The sequence below is a fragment of the Podarcis filfolensis genome, assembly GCF_964270895.1.
Source record: "Podarcis filfolensis genome assembly, chromosome: 17".
Taxonomy (NCBI): domain Eukaryota; kingdom Metazoa; phylum Chordata; class Lepidosauria; order Squamata; family Lacertidae; genus Podarcis; species Podarcis filfolensis.
In genome coordinates, this window is record NC_139621.1 from 12,769,229 (window position 1) to 12,786,712 (window position 17,484).

At 46.5% G+C, this 17,484-nt stretch overlaps 1 protein-coding gene across 2 annotated transcripts in view; it reads right to left on the reverse strand.

Moving 5' to 3' along the window:
- VLDLR (very low density lipoprotein receptor) overlaps positions 1-763 on the reverse strand; it is a 35,593-nt gene extending 34,830 nt beyond the window's left edge. The window contains exon 1 of one of the 2 annotated variants that reach the window (XM_083593162.1): positions 203-763. In XM_083593162.1, the coding sequence (XP_083449288.1) occupies positions 203-278 (76 nt within the window). In that variant the 5' untranslated portion in view covers positions 279-763. The remainder of the gene's footprint in view (positions 1-202) is intronic. The other variant, XM_083593163.1, reaches the window with a different exon arrangement.
- Between the last annotated feature and the right edge of the window lie 16,721 nt (positions 764-17,484).

The window sequence follows — 17,484 nt, forward strand, 5'->3', positions numbered from 1 at the left end:
GAGGGGGGACCTTATTCCACCCGGAGACCCCCCGGAGGAGGGAGCGCCCACCCAGACGCACCCCTTCCTCACCCACGGGAACCCCCAAGCCTCTTCCCGGCGCGCGGTGCCTCCTCGTCGTCCTCCCGCTCCTCCGCCCACGGCGCTTACCCGCACCCGCGTGGAAAAGGCCCCGCGCCCCGTCTCGCTGCCGGTTACTCACCGCGCGCCGCGGGCAGGCGAGCCGAGGCCAGCAGCAGAGGCAGCCAGACAAGAGCCCAGCCGGGCAGCGCGCCCATCGTGCGGCGCCTCCTCGCGCAGTTCCGCGGAGCCAAAGCAGGCGCGGGAGCGGGGGACTGGCAAGAAGCAGCAGCGGTGGCGACGACCGAGTCCGTCCTTCTTTCCACCCGCGCGGCTCCTTTTTGGAAAGCGGAGCCGGCAGACTCCGGGACCAGGCAGGCGGCGCAAGGACGGACGAGGCGCGTCTCCGGGAGGCCCCCTGGCTTGCGCGCACCCGCGTCCGGCGGCGCGGGCGAGGTTGACGGGGCGAGCAGGCGGGGAGGGCGGGCTGCGCGTCTCCGGGCGCTCTTATAGAGGCGCCGCGCTGCCTCCGCGGCCGCGTGCGGGCGCCTGGCTGGGCGGCGTCTGCGGGGCTCCTGCCCGCGCCTCCAATCGCCAGCGCCGCCGCTGCCCTGATTTCCTGATGCGCCCAACCTGGCGCCGCAGCTGCGCCGGGCGCGCGCCCGACGCGCGCAGCCGCGATCCCGCGCGCGCCGCCCAGCTGCGAAGGAGCGAGCAGGCGCGCAAGGAAGGCTCTTGGGCGCCCGCGCCGCCGCCTGCGCGCAGCGGAGCCGCGCGCGCCCCGCACCTCCGCGCAGTAAGTTGCGCCTTGCCCGGCGGGGGTGGCGGAGGAGCGGGAGGAAATCCACGCGCGGAGAGGCCTGGGTGATGCAGGATTGTCCCACATTTCAGTGTGATGCAGTTTCGTCCTGTGTTTCAAGTCTTCTCTCTCTCTCTCTGCCAAGTTAGGAAAAGGTGTGGCAAAGACCCCAGGAATCCTAGGCTTGGAGGGGACCTCGTGGTTCATCTAGTCCAACCTCTTGCAATACGGGAACCTTTTGCTCCACATGGGGCTGGAACCCACCACCTGGAGACAAAGAGGCTCACGCTCCACCGACCGAGCCCTGGGTGGCCAAACATAGACGGGGGTATAAATTCGTGTTTATGCGCGTGGGCACGTGCGTGCGTGAGGAATTCGAGAGGGGCCGCAAGAGATTGGAACGGATTGCTTTGAAGTTACTTTTGGGGGGACGGAACCAAAGGGACCCCTGCCCCTCAGTTGGTCCTAATGAAGGCATGTCCCAGATATGGGGATCCTAACCATGTCTACTTGGAAGTAAGTCCCATTGCTGAGTAAGTGCCTGTAGGATTGCAGCCTTCGAATGAGACTCTTAAAGCTCCAATACTCACTTTACTGGAAAGAAGTCGCACTGAATTCAGTGGGATTTACTTAGGAGTAGATATGTATAGGATTGCTCTGCTTTGCTTTGAGCAGTCTGTGATATTCCAGAAGTAATATTTGGAAGTGTCACTTATTGATGATTCCAATCTCCATTATTTAAAGCACTCAGCTCCCATGAACAACCAGAGTTCAGTCATGGCTCCAAGTGGCTGCTCTCATATGACAGAGGGTTGCAAATCATCTCTCCCCTCCCTTGGCAGGCTTCCTCTTGTGTCTTTTAACTGCTGCAGAGCAGGCAGGAATATAACAGGTGCAGCTCTTTGCATTACACTGCACATCCATGCATTCAAATGCAGCGCTCATTGAATTTTTGCCCAACATGCAGCTGTCAACCTTCTGAATGCAAAGTGAATGATAGCCCAGCCATCTTTACAATGCATGGAAATGCAGGATCTGAAAAGGTAAAGGGACCCCTGACCATTAGGTCCAGTCGTGACTGACTCTGGGGTTGTGGCGCTCAACTCGCTTTATTGGCCGAGGGAGCCGGTGTACAGCTTCCGGGTCATGTGGCCAACATGACTAAGCCGCTTCTGGCGAACCAGAGCAGCGCACGGAAACGCCGTTTACCTTCCCGCCGGAGCGGTACCTATTTATCTACTTGCACTTTGAGGTGCTTTCAAACTGCTAGGTTGGCAGGAGCTGGGACTGAGCAACGGGAGCTCACCCCGTCACGGGGATTCGAACCGCCGACCTTCTGATCGGCAAGTCCTAGGCTCTGTGGTTTAACCCACAGCGCCACCCGCGTCCCTCGAGGATCTGATAGTGACCTTAATAAAGGGTTGCACTTATTTTGATGCACAGATGTTGCAATAAACAGCTTATCCTCAAACATGTAATGTGGAAAGAAGCCCCACTAACTTCCGCGGCACAAGACTGATGGGCATTTTACGCAGCAGTGTTTGCTTAGAGCTACGCTGGCATTGGAGCGTCTTTTTCATGCAATAAATGCATATTGGCTAAATGGAAGGCAGATGATGTACTTCCTTAAAGAATCGAGGAAGCTGATTGGCTGCTGTTCCCCAACATGCCTGTTAAGGGATGCCTAGCTGTCTTGGTAGGTTACCTCTTTATTACCAGAAGCATCACTGCAACAGCAGGGCATCTGCTCCCAACATGATTCGTGAAGCACCTTTTACTTCCACATAATTCCACAGCTATTGGTACGGCACAGTCTTGGAGTTGGGGGGCTTGTGAGCCTCAAGTGGATCAGTTTTAGGTCAAGTTCACCGCATGTACTCTGTTAAAGGAAAATATCAAGTCCTCGAATCAAACAATGTCTGAAATTAAGGGAACTTTAGGGGTCTCTTTTTCAAATAATGAAAAAGTTCCATGGTGCTCGGACGCGGAAGCTCATAAGCACACTCTTTGCATTTTGGCCAATATATTAGGATTATGGTACAAACAGCACCATTTGTTTTACTTATAAAATTTATAGTTCCCCCCTTTGCCAGTAGTCTTAAAAAAAAACTAAGGAGAAGTCAGAGTATGTAAAATATTTACACTATTCTCCAATACAGTGGTACCTCGGGTTACAGATGCTTCAGGTTACAGACTCCGCTAACCCAGAAATAGTACCTTGGGCTAAGAACTTTGCTTCAGGATGAGAACAGAAATCGGGCTCCAGCGGCGCAGCAGCAGCAGGACGCCCCATTAGCTAAAGTGGTGCTTCAGGTTAAGAACAGTTTCAGGTTAAGTATGGACCTCCGGAACGAATTAAGTACTTAACCCGAGATACCACTTTACCCGTTTTAAAATTTACCATAGATTTTTTTTTCCATTCCAATTTTCAAAACAGAGGTAACTGCTATTCTTCATAGGCCTGGCAAAGGTTACCAGCCAGGCAACAGGAAGGAAGTAGAATAAAGCAGGCTGAGAAACCCCACAATTTGCTATGTTCATGGTATTTTTTTTTAGAACTGGTAAATCTGCAATCCTGAAACAAATGGAAAATTCTTAAGGGTCATTGTCTTCAGTGGGAGTTATTCATTGCAAGCAGATTCAGATTAAGTACTTGGTTTTTCTATCCAATACTGCAGTAAGCTTGTTTATTTCTATCATATATACCCAAACCTGTTTTGATGTAAGGTGAACTGAAAGAGGATAAGGAATGCAGCTAGTGATGTTTTCCCTCTCACCTCCAGCAACAGGGTGAAATGTTGCTAAGTGAAAGTTTGCAAATACACATTTATGGAGAAGTGCTTGCAAAACTACTGGGGGTGTGAACATTTTGAATGAGAAAGGATTCCATAGCTCCTCCTTCAGTGATGTGTCATATCACCCAAAAAGTAAATAAATAAAATTAGTTTCCTGTTTTTTCACCTTTCCACAATAAGGTGTAAATAAAGTCGTGCCCACTTTTCAAATGACAAAACACTGCATTGGGAAGTTTGGGATAGAAAGCAGTTTACAAAATATACCATCATTCAATAAATTCAAATAAGACAAAAATCAACCGTTTATGAAGCATCATCAAATAAATCAATACTGTATTGCAAAAGAAATAATCTAGACTTGAATACATACCAAGAAAGATGTTAAATTATTTTTGTATGCTACAACTGCTGCTCGAATTTTACTAGCCAAAAAGTGGAAAATGCAAGAATTACCAACGGTGGAAGAATGGCAGATGAAGATGATGGATTTTTCAGAGCTAGCCGACCTAACTGGAAGAGTCCGTGACCAGAAGGAGGAGGAGTATCAGGAAGACTGGATTAAATTTAATGATTATTTAGTTATATATGCTATGTTAAATTAATTGGAAATAGCTTGTAGATACTTAATTGTCTTAGGATTTTACTTAAGTTAAGTGATGAATTAATATGTTTAATTTCAAAAGGAAAAGATCTAAGGATGTTAATGTTCAACTTAAACTTTATAAGAACTGTGATTTGGAAACCGTTAAAAGGACATGCAATGAAATTCAACCAAGGGGAAGCGAGGAAGTCACTTAACAATGTTAATAAGTATAATTTTTAAATAAGGTTGTGAATTATGTTTGTTTGTTTTATGTGTTTGTTTATAATTTTGTGAAAACCAATAAAAAATTTTTTTGGGGGAAAAAAGACTTAAATACATAAGTGCAAAGCCACAAGAAAGAACACGAGGGCAGCTGGCTGTTGGTTCAGACCTTCTGACACTTGCAGGCCCCCTAGGAGTGGGGCTGAGACACAGCTCAGAGCAGGAGGGGCCTTCTCTCCAGGCTAGATTACTTGCAGCTGGCTCCCACATCTCTCCTCCAGAGGAGACTTACAGAAGCACAAGGGAAACGCTGCGGAGGGCAGTGATGCTGAGGGTCCTTCTTCACCTTCCTGGAAGTTGCAGCGGCTGCACTTGTAGGTCTTCCTCACTAAGAGCAGGCTCCATGGTGGGCGAAGCTGAGCAAGGATACCATACAGAGGATGCTGCTAATAAAACTGCATGTAGCATGAAGCAAGCAATTCAAGGAAGGCAACAGGGAGATAAACAGACAAGTTAGAAGAGGGAATAAAGCTGTAAGCTCACAGGAGGTAATGCTACAAACTGCCTTGTGGGTCAGTGAGTGTGGATGATGCGCTGGGAAGCAGAAGATGGGGGACTGAGCCCCACCTGGGAAGATGCACATGGAGCCTCCACATGGTCCAGCTAACCTTGGGGATCCTGCTGAGCACCATCATTGCATATTAAAGATGGAGTTGCAGGAGTAGGATTGCTCCCGGTCTGTCTACACACTTTCTTTTTTTTTTCTGCTGCCATTCAGGTCATTCAGAAATACTCTGGGAGGTTCCTTCATAAACACCAGAAGAACGTTTTGTGTGTGTGGCAGGGAGTGCATAGAAATCTCACCAGCATTACTTAAGTCTCTCTTGCCAGGAAAAGAGGTGTTTTTCTGCCAGCCTTCCTCTCTGTGGCACTTCTCCTATGCACTTGTACGTGATGAGAGAGGGAAATACTTATTCTTCCGTGTCATCTTGAGACTCTTCTGGGCTCTAGCCAGAAAGGAGTCTCCTTGTTCCAGGTTAGGAAAGAATCAACTTCCTTCTCTGGAGAGAAGACAGAGGCTGGAATTTATGGAATAATGCTGGGAGCGAGGTCTATTAGTCCAATGATTTTCTCTGTAATCATTTTGTGGATATGCATTCAGGACTTCTCAGAAAGGGAGAAAAACACTGTATGGTTTGCTTGTGGCTAAATATCTATGTAGTCTATAGAAACAGAAATTCTTCTTTCAGAACATATTTTTGCATTGTGAATGATTGATGTTTCCCTTTGGGTGTTTACAGTGGAAATGATATTGCAGGCAGTGGAAGATGTGGAAATTGCCAAGCACTAAGATGAATCAGCTGGTCAGAGGCAATGTTCTGACTAATATTGCATCATCAATAACTTTCTGGATCTGTCATGAACATCCATCTACCGAAAGATGCTTAACAGAATTTTAATTATGACTGCCAGTTTCCTTGCCCTAAAGAGACAAAAATTGCAAGGCCTCTTGTGGATATGCTATTCTCTGTGATAGAAGATTTGGTGTGCAATTTGAAGCCTTAAGGAAAACCAAGGCATCAATTCAGGATCACCTTCTGGACTGCAGGCAGTGCCCCAAAGCCACTACTTGAGTTGTTGGTGATTTTGGTTCAAAAAGAGTTTTCATCCAATTATCAGTACTTGGAGAAATTCTGGGATGGATTATTGAGACTGACCTGCGAATCCTCAAAAAAGAATTTCTGGATGAATAATTCTCACTATTTGTTCAGCACAAAACAGAGAAAGATGTTGCATTTGGGTACCAACAGGTGTGTGGGAGAAGGCAGTGTTTGAACTAGCCAGGCGCCTTTTCCCACTCAGGAGCGCCCCCTTGAGACCAAGTGCAGATTTCCTGTTGCAAGGTTTGTGACTGAAAACCTCCACTCTTGAGCTTTTGGCATTCCCCTTTGCTACTCCTTTGAAGCCTTCTGAAATGCCAAAGAACCTCCATAGTGGTTCTGTTTGCATAAGTAAACAAACAAACTGCAAAGCTCTTTCATGTCTTTAAGTGGATGCTTATTTGAATTGCCAACTTTGCAGGAGACAGAGCAAACTGTCCTCCTGTCCTGGGCTGTTCCCACCCTCCCCTGGTAGGGTGTAGCAACTGATTTTAAAGCTGTAGCAACTGATTTTTTGGGATGTGGGTGGCGCTGTGGTCTAAACCACAGAGCCTAGGACTTGCCAATCAGAAGGTCGGCGGTTCGAATCCCTGCGACGGGGTGAGCTCCCGTTGCTTGGTCCCTGCTCCTGCCAACCTAGCAGTTCAAAAGCACGTCAAAGTGCAAGTAGATAAATAGGTACCGCTCTGGCGGGAAGGTAAACGGCATTTCCGTGTGCTGCTCTCTGGTTCCCCAGAAGCAGCTTAGTCATGCTGGCCACATGACCCGGAAGCTGTACACCACCTCCTCGGCCAATAAACTGAGATGAGCGCCGCAACCCCAGAGTCGGTCATGACTGGACCTAATGGTTAGGGGTCCCTTTACCTTTAACTGATTTTTCAGTCGGCCCACTTTCACTTATCCCTCTAGCTCTCTCTGCCTTTGCTCTGTGTTTTCAGCTCCCTTTCAGTTCCTTGCTCCTAGATAGGAGGGAGGTGAATTACCTGCCTCCCCTTCTTCCTTCTCCCCTACCAGGAGCCATGTGACAAATAGCTTTTCAATCCTGGTTTCTAACACAGGTAGAAGGACAATCTGATTAATAATCATGCACAATCCCTTCAAGATGGGCGTTCCTCCTTGAAGTCGCTTTGTAGGTTTTGTAGCAAATCATGCTATGTGCTCCCACATTCAAGCTCATTCTGATTCTTTTATCTAAGGTAACAAATGAGACAATAATAAAAATTACCTCAATAATAAAAATCACCACATTCATTCACTTATTTTATTTGAAGTTTTTGGCAATTTTGGTCTCCCTGTGTCTGTATATCTCAGTGGCAATGTGCTGTGATTTGATGCTGAGTTACCTGATTCAGGGAGCACAAATTCTTTCCCTCCTCTAAAAATTTTGCTGCCATGGGAGGGAAATGATTTGTGCTACTTGTGGAGGCTGGTGTCGAGTTTCACTGGTTATGGGGGTATAGCCACGGATTGGACAATTTGTGGGTTGGAATCTAAGGGTTGCCGTCCCCTCAGCCATCTATATCCCACCCATAACTTTAGCAATTTGGGCAGGAGATCTTCCCATGTGGAATGGCTCTGCCAGGGGACTCTTTTGCCACTGCATCTGTTTGTCACACAATGGTGTGACCTGCTCTACTGTGTTTGGGCTTCTGCTCAGTCTTGCAGACCTGAGTGATTGGTTCTCTCTCTCTCTCTCTCTTTGATAACATTTTATTAATTTTCCAAATAAATAAATAAATAAATAAATAAATAAATAAATAAATAAAAACAATCACAACAATACATAAAGAAAAAGAAAATGCAAACATCATAAACAAATTTTTGAACCATAGTTTTGCTTGACTTCCCTCCACTCCCCCTCTTGGTTCCATTGTTTAGTACTTGTTCACGCACGTCCATAAAACCTTAGAATCTTAATAATCCAATTTTAAACCTTCTTCATCTTATTACAAGTGACTTTTTAAAGTTATACTACTGTAAATATCTATACACAAAGCTTAAAGGTTATGCACTGAACATTTATCCCTTTAAAAAATAATAATTCACAGTCCTGAGTGATTGGTTTTCTCAGTCAAGGATGGCTTGAGTTTTTTAAAAATGAAGTCAGTCTTGTTCCCAGGAGTGGAATCCTCTGTTGTTAGAATGACTGGGGACTCATATTCCCCCCACTGCGCTGAAATGTTTCTATTTTCAGAAGGTTAATTAGTGGATTCCTAATGAGAACTGACTTAATAATAGCAGCTGTTACTGCTTGTGAATCTTCTAGGACTCCCAACATATTTTGGAGTCTCTCATCTTTTTTTGTTGGCAAGTATTTGGGGGTGGCAAACATATTCAGTAGCGTCAAAATGTTATTGATAGCCAATGTTAAGAATCAAACTACAGTTTTACCAGTATTGAATTCCCAGCATCAAGGGGTGGGGGCCATTCAGGAAGTGGAAAAAAAGGAGGCAATCTGTGCAGTAACTGAAAGTGGAGAAGTGAGGTGGGGTAAAACACAGGCAGTTGCACAAACAGGGGCAAAGCTGCAACAAACAACCCTTGAAAGTCGTTGCAATAAGGCTGTCTGAAAAGCATTTACCGTATTTTTTGCTCTATAAGACTCCCCTTTTCCCTCCTAAAAAGTAAGGGGAAATGTGTGTGTGTCTTATGGAGCGAATGCAGGCTGCACAGCTATCCTAGAAGCCAGAACAGCAAGAGGGATTGCTGCTTTCACTGCGCAGCTATCCCTCTTGCTGTTCTGGCTTCTGAGATTCAGAATATTTTTTTTCTTGTTTTGTTCCTCCAAAAACTAGGTGCGTCTTGTGGTCTGGTGCATCTTATAGAGCGAGAAATACGGTATTTTATATGCCTGTGAAAACTTGTAAGCGCTTTACATCAAATGCACATTAAAATTACCGATGAAGGTCAGACGTTAAGAACAAGTTAACCTAAAAATATCAAAATACAAATAGGACCAGCAGTTTAAAATGCGTGCTCTAAAAAAGCTTCATATTAAAAGACGTGTCAACTTTACGTACAGTGAGCCATCTGCCTAATATCAAGGGGCGGGGAGTCCCAAAGTGCAGATGCTGTTACGGCAACAGACGGATCCTGTAGGAACCTTATTTCTGCAGATTGAAGTGGCTGAGTGGCCATTGATGGGGTAAGACAATCCAGTTTAAGTAAACAGCTTGCCAGCTGTTAAGGGCTTTATCTACTAATAGTGAGACCTAGGATACCACATCCTTATGTGACATACGTGACTTTCAGAGCCTAGGCCTGCTTACAGGCAACATTTAGCCTCGTGCAGAAAGAAATTCCTAATTTAACAAGGTCGCTGGAGAGATTTAAGAGGATTTTGACGCAAACGCACTATATGCAACAATGAAGAATTAACGCGGTGTCTTGTGTGTGCTGTGTGAGGGCAATAGCACTGCGGAGGAGGTGGTGCTGGGAACAAAGGTCCCAAGGACAAAATACGGATCAATTTGGACTACTTAAAAAATATTGCAACATTAATGAATGTTGAGTGATGTTGGATTGAAATTAAGTGGTTTCTAGCTGTAATGGTACATAAGAATATGAAAAAATGGTCCTTTTTTTCTTCGTATATAAATAAGAGTTTAAGCTACAATAATTTAAGAAGATGGATAGAAAATAAGGGGTTTAATTGTAATGCTAGGAGATAAGGATTTGCTGGATAAACAATTTGAACTGGAATGCAAGAAGGGGAGGCATGAGGAGGTCAGGGAAATATGTTACTGAAAAATAAGTTATGAACTTTATGTCTTTTTATTATTTTTTTCTTTTTAATCTTTTTTCTGTTTGTATAAAATGGAAAATTCTAATAAATATCTTATAAAAAAAACCAAAAACAAAATACGGATCAATTTAAGAGCCCGTATGAAGCCCAGGGACGCGGGTGGCGCTGTGGGTTAAACCACTGAGCCTAGGGCTTGCCAATCAGAAGGTCGGCAGTTCGAATCCCTGCGATGGGGTGAGCTCCCGTTGCAATGATGCAATATGCAATGATGGTGGTCAGCAGGATCCCCGAGGTTAGCTGGACCATATGGAGGCTCCATGTGCATCTTCCCAGGTGTGGCTCAGCCCCCATATTCTGCTTCCCAGCGCATCATCCACACTCACTGACCCATGAGGCAGTTTGTAGCATTACCTCCTGTGAGCTTACAGTTTTATTCCCTCTTCTAACTTGTCCATTTATCTCCCTGTTGCCTTCCTTGAATTTTTTTTTTTAAAAAACTTGCATCATGCTACGTGCAATTTTATTAGCAGCATCCTCTGTATGGGATGGATGGGATGCGGGTGGCGCTGTGGGTTAAACCACAGAGCCTCTTGGGCTCGCCGATCAGAAGGTCGGCGGTTCAAATCCCCGTGACGGGGTGAGCTCCCGTTGCTCGGTCCCAGCTCCTGCCAGCCTAGCAGTTTGAAAGCACGTCAAAGTGCAAGTAGATAAATAGGTACCGCTCCGGCGGGAAGGTAAACAGCGTTTCTGTGCGCTGCTCTGATTCGCCAGAAGTGGCTTAGTCATGCTGGCCACATGATCCGGAAGCTGTACGCCGGCTCCCTTGGCCAATAAAGGGAGATGAGCGCTGCAACCCCAGAGTCGGTCATGATTGGACCTAATGGTCAGGGGTCCCTTTACCTTTATGAAGCCCATAGGCTGGTGGAATCTGTAGGGCTGGCCAATATAAAGATGTATTGTCGTTTAGTCATGTCCGACTCTTCGTGACCCCATGGACCAGAGCACGCCAGGTACTCCTGTCTTCCACTACCTCCCACAGTTTGGTCACGCTTATCTTACATTCCAGGTTCCTATGCAATATTTTTCTTTACAGCATTGGACTTTCCTTTCGCTTCCAGGCATATCCGCAACTGAGCGACCTTTCGGCTTTGGCCCAGCTGCTTCATCAGCTCTGAATCTACTTGTACTTGTCCTCCGCTCTTCCTCAGTAGCATGTTGGACACCTTCCGACCTGAGGGGTTCATCTTCCAGTGGCATAACTTTTATATGCCTGTTGTCTTTGTCCATGGAGTTTTCTTGGCAGGGATACTGGAGTGGTTTGCCAGTTCCTGCTGCAGGTGGATCACGTTTGGTGAAAACTCTCCACTATGACCTGTCCATCTTGGGTGGCCCTGCATGGCGTAGCTCAAAGCTTCTCCAAGTTATTCAAGCCCCTTCGCCACGACAAGGCAGTGATCCATGAAGGAGCAACTCCTGTAAAATTAGCAAAGATATATCATAATTGTGACAATATATGTTGGAAATGTAAAGAAAAGGAAGGAACCTTTTATCATATGTGGTGGACCTGTCCCAAGGTGAAGGACTTCTGGGAAAAGATTTATAATGAATTGAAAAAAATGTTGAAATATACATTTATAAAGAAACCAGAGGCCTTTCTTCTTGGAATAACAGGTTTGGAATTGCCCAAGAAAGATGTTAAATTATTTTTGTATGCCACAACTGCTGCTCGTATTTTGTTAGCTAAAAAGTGGGAAACGCACTACCAGCAATAGAAGAATGGCAGATGAAGATGATGGATTTTTCAGAGCTAGCTGACCTAACCGGAAGAGTCTGCAACCAGAAGGAGGAGGAGTATCAGGAAGAGTGGAATAAATTTAATGATTATCTAGTTAAATTTGTTAAGTTAAATTAATTGAAAATAGCTTGCAGATACTTAATTGGCCTAGGATTTTATTTATGTTAAGTGATGAATTAATATGTTTAATTCCATAAGGTGAAGATTTAAGGATGTTAATGTTTAAGTTAAATTTCATAAGAATTGGGATTTGGAAAACCGTTAAAAGGACATGCAATGAAATTCGACCAAGGGGAAGCGAGGAAGTCACTTAACAAAGTTAATAAGTGTAATTTTCAATAAGGCTATGATTTATGTTTGTTTGTCTTGTGTGTTTGTTTGTTTGTTTATAATATTGTGAAAACCAATAAAATTTTTGAAGAAAAAAAATAGAGATGCCTAAACATGCAAAGGTTAGCGGGAGGAGGAGGCATGCCTGATATGCAGGGGATTTTGGGGGGTGGGGTGGGCAGCCTAGCCTGTGCCCAGCCCCCTACACACACCTGACTTCTTGGGATCAGGCCAAGGGTCTGAAGAGGGATAATATTGTTCATCAACGTGTACGAAAACCATGGGGAAAGCGTCTTTCCATTTTCATGTACATGGCGACATTTAACCATCTAAGGACATTTTGCTGCTAATCCACTTAAGAGTCTCGCCGTGGGCAGAATGAGCTCTGAGCTTCTGCTCTTCAATCCCATTCTTGGCTCACGGCAGCCTTTGGAGCTCTTCACAAAACTGCCGGGGACAATGATGACGGAGGACAGCGCAAGAGATGGTTCCCACGAGGGTTCGACTAGAAGAGGCTGGCTTTCTGTTGGGGTGAGGAAGAGAAGAAGATGTGCTAGAGGCAGGACTCAGAGACCCGCTGAATCGACACACCACCTTCCTAGATCACTGATGGTGTGATGCAGAAGCGCAAGAGAAAAGAGGAATAATGGCATGTTGGCAGCCTGGAGCCAGTCAAGTGTTTGGACTGTGCTAATGTAAATAAGCGGGACGCGGGTGGCGCTGTGGGTTAAACCACAGAGCCTAGGACTTGCTGATCGGAAGGTCGCCGGTTTGAATCCCCACGACGGGGTGAGCTCCCGTTGCTTGGTCCCAGCTCCTGCCCACCTAGCAGTTCGAAAGCACGTCAAAGTGCAAGTAGATAAATAGGTACCGCTCCGGCGGGAAGGTAAACGGCACTGCTCTGGTTCGCCAGAAATGGCTTAGTCATGCTGGCCAGATGACCCGGAAGCTGTCTGCGGACAAACGCCGGCTCCCTCGGCCTATAGAGCGAGATGAGCACCGCAACCTCAGAGTCAGCCACGACTGGACCTAATGATCAGGGGTCCCTTTACCTAATGTAAATAAGCACAGAGCTTGTGTGTTTTGCTGGGATCTGGGGAGATATATTACTATGTCAAGCACCTATCAGAAAGTGCTCTTATCAAATGGGCTCCCTGTCTATATTTAGCAGGAAAATTCTTCATTTGCTGGTTCCTTTCCCTGGTAAATGGGACGCGGGTGGCGCTGTGGGTTAAACCACAGAGCCTCTTGGGCTTGCCGATCAGAAGGTCGGCGGTTCGAATCCCCGTGACAGGGTGAGCTCCCATTGCTCGGTCCCTGCTCCTGCCAACCTAGAAGTTCGAAAGCACGTCAAAGTGCAAGTAGGTAAATAGGTACCGCTCTGGCGGGAAGGTAAACAGCGTTTCCGTGCACTGCTCTGGTTTCGCCAGAAGCGGCTTAGTCATGCTGGCCACATGACCCGGAAGCTGTATGCCGGCTCCCTCGGCCAATAAAGCGAGATGAGCGCCGCAACCCCAGAGTCGGTCACAACTGGACCTAATGGTCAGGGGTCCCTTTACCTTCCCTCTCCCCCCACCCTCTACCAAACATCTGAAAGGCCAAATGTTCAACCCAGTTTTTGGAGAGGAGCCAGTGAAAAGACAAAAACACTTTCTTCCTTTCATGTTTTGTGAGTATGCTTTCTTTAGGGGCAGCCATGGGGCTGGCAAAATTTATTAGAACTATTCAACACTTTGCTGTGCTGGTAGGGTGGCTGCCATTTTAGATTTCCCCCCAAAAGTCCAGTTTGGGGCATTTCTAGATACAACCTCTGAGGGGAAATGGTACAAGGGTGTTGTTCTGCAGGAATTTGGGAACCATCTCTTTCCCTTCCCCCACCCCCATATCAAGTGGGTGTAAGTTGGAGAGAGGAATTCACTGTCAATCTAGCACAGAAACAGAACCAAATTAGTGTCAGTAGTGGCAGCAAACGGCAATGTATAACCTATAATTTTAAACAGGAAGAACAAAAATTAATTTGGATCTAAGTTGCATAAGTATAGGTTTTTCTTATCAGTGAATAGCTTCATTATGCTGATACAATTAAAGAGTTTCATCTGCAATGACTCTACCTCATTTTTTATGCCAGCCCATAGAAACATTGTAACCTGTTTTATTCCGTATCTGAGTTAGATCTGTTGATTGCAGAACTTCTTTCAGTGCCTGAAAATAGCTCTGAAACTGCTGCTGCGTGTATTCCATGTTGTTGCTGGCTGCAAAGGTCCTGGGAACTGTAACTTTTTATGGGTGCTGGGAATTGTAGTCATTCCGGGGGTAAACTTTCTTTAGGGGGAGAATTTGTTGGATGTGTCAGGAAGCATCTCCACTTGCACTGAAGACTGATGTGTCTGCATGGGAAAGGAGAAGCTGGAGCTCATCATCATCATCATCATCATTATTATTATTTACTTATACCCTGCCCATCTGGCCGGGCCTCCGCAGCCACTCTGGGCGGCTTCCAACAGGATATTAAAAACACAATAAAACATCAAACATTAAAAACTTCCCTAAACAGGGCTGCCTTCAGATGTCTTCTAAAAGTCAGATAGTTGTTTAATTCCTTGACATCTGGTGGGAGGGCATTCCACAGGGCGGGCACCACCACCAAGAAGGCCCTCTGCCTAGACCAGGGGTAGGCAACCTAAAGCCCATGGGCCGGAGGCCATTTAACAGGCCCACAAGCTGCCCTGAAGCAAGCTGCCCTCTCAGCAAATCCCTGAGTGCTGTGCTAAACCGGCACAGCACAGTGTGGGGACTCTCTTCCATGGCTCCAGAAATTGCTTCTGTGCATGCTCAGACACCGGAAATCACGTCTGCGCATGTCTGCGGCACCAGAAATCACTTGTGCACATGCCCAGATGCCAAAAATTGCTTCTGTGCAGGTGCGATTTTTGGCATCTGGGCATGTGCAGAAGTGATTTCCAGCACCATGGACATGCACAGACAAGATTTCTGGCATCTCACTGCGCCAGCCCAGCCCACGGAGGATCTCTGCAAGAGTGATCCGGTCCATGCCCAGTAAGCCTTGCCACCCCCTGGCCTAGACTGTCCTTTAAGCTGCCCTAATCTCCCTTCAGGGACGCGGGTGGCGCTGTGGGTTAAACCACAGAGCCTAGGACTTGCCGATCAGAAGGTTGGCGGTTCGAATCCCCACGACGGGGTGAGCTCCCGTTGCTCGGTCCCTGCTCCTGCCAACCTAGCAGTTCGAAAGCATGTCAAAGTGCAAGTAGATAAATAGGTACCGCTCCAGTGGGAAGGTAAACGGCATTTCCGTGCGCAGCTCTGGTTCACCAGAAGCAGCTTAGTCATGCTGGCCACATGACCCGGAAGCTCACCCCGTCATGGGGATTCGAACCGCTGACCTTCTGATCAGCAAGTCCTAGGTTCTGTGGTTTAACCCATAGCACCACCTGCGCCCCTTGTTGGCGTTTAAGCACCAACAAAAGGTGCTTTGGATAGCTCCATTGGTTAGAGCTTTATACGGATAACACCGAGGTTGCAGGTTCGATCCCCGTATGGAACAGCTGCACATTCCTGCATTGCAGGTGGTTGGAGCAGATGATCTCTGGGGGGTCCCCTCCAACTCCATGATTCTGTCATTATAACTGTGATTTAAATGTGCAGTGTGCATGCACCTCATGTGACTTCACTTGCTTAGGTCGGTTCCCTTATTTTTGTGAGCAATTAGCTGGACTTTGCAGTGAACACATTCAAAATGGAAACCAAGCGCTCTTCTCCACTGGAGAATTCCTCTCTATGAAATCAGTTCACTAGGGGTTGGCCAGTGTTGTGCCTACCAGATGTTGTTGGGACCTCAGCAGCATCCCTGACCATTGGACATGCTGACTACAGCTACGATGGGGGGTTCTAGTCCAGGGGTCAGCAAACTTTTTCAGCAGGGGGCCGGTCCACTGTCCCTAAGACCTTGCGGAGGGACGGACTATATTTTGAAGGGGGGAAAGGAATGAATTCTTCAATTTTTTATTAATTTAATTTATTAATTTTTTATTAGTTCTTACACATATCTATTATTTATTAGTTCTTACACATATAAGGGACACGGGTGGCGCTGTGGTCTAAACCACTGAGCCTCTTGGACTTGTCGATCGGAAGGTCGCGGTTCGAATCCCCGCAACGGGGTGAGCTCCTGTTGCTCGGTCCCTGCTCCTGCCAACCTAGCAGTTCAAAAGCACATCAGAGTGCAAGTAGATAAATAGGTACTGCTCTGGCGGGAAGGTAAACGGGGTTTCTGTGCGCTGCTCTGGTTTCGCCAGAAGCGGCTTAGTCATGCTGGCCACACGACCCAGAAAAACTGCAGACAAACGTTGGCTCCCTCGGTCAATAAAGCGAGATGAGCGCCACAACCCCAGAGTCGTTCGCGACTGGACCTAATGGTCAGGGGTCCCTTTACCTTTACACATATTTTCCAGCATAACATCCTTTTAAACATCTTTTTGAAATGTTGAGCTATCATAGCCTAAGACAGGGGTCAGCAAGCTTTTTCAGCAGGGGGCCGGTCCACTGTCCCTCAGACCTTGGGGGGGGGGCGGACTATATTTTGGGGGGGAAATGAACGAATTCCTATGCCCCACAAATAACCCAGAGGTGCATTTTAAATAAAAGCACACATTCTGCTCATGTAAAAACATGCTGATTCCAGGAGCGTCCACAGGCCGGATTTAGAAGGCAATTGGGCCGGATCCGGCCCCCAGGCCTTAGTTTGCCTACCCCTGTTCTAGAACTGTCAGAGAGTGCCCAGGTCAGTTCCCTTTGCAATAGAGTTTCAGCTGAATGTCAACAGGTAATGTTGTTAGCTTTAATGTAACTTCCACTGTTGGCAAACATTGATTTGAAAGCTATTGATTATTTCTCCTTCTCTTCCTCTGCTGAATCTGAGGTAACTGGACTATCTTGCACACTGCAGGCAAAACACATCCACTCATTAGCTGGAAATGCTTAGCTAAATCAATTGAAGAGCTCCTAATTTCATTGTTTCTGTTTCCATCCTTAAATACATTTGAGTTTCCTCAGCTCTTTAAAGTCATACCATTAGTGCAGACATGTATAAAAATAAGTAAGTTCGTATCAATATGTGCTTGGTGGAGCTCAGTTCCTAATGCATTTGAAATGATCTGTTTCACACGGCAAAGTCCACCAGTGGACCGGTAGTTTGTCTTGATACAGTTTGTTGCAGAGATTGATTTTTAAAATCAGTAATGGTACGGATCCGAGGCATTAAGCTCTCTCTGTCCAGATGTTCCATGGGATGCCTGTGAGACTTTTTTGGACAGTCCAGATGGAGCCCTTGTTTCTTTCCTGTGGCCTGTGATATATCGCCCTACTCTCGGTTCCTCCAGGTGGTCAAGTGTCAGATTACTGCTTCTGGTTCAGGGGCTGCAAGCACAATGCCCCTTGGTTTCCACCTTGAATGTGTTCACAGGAAAGCCTACTTAAG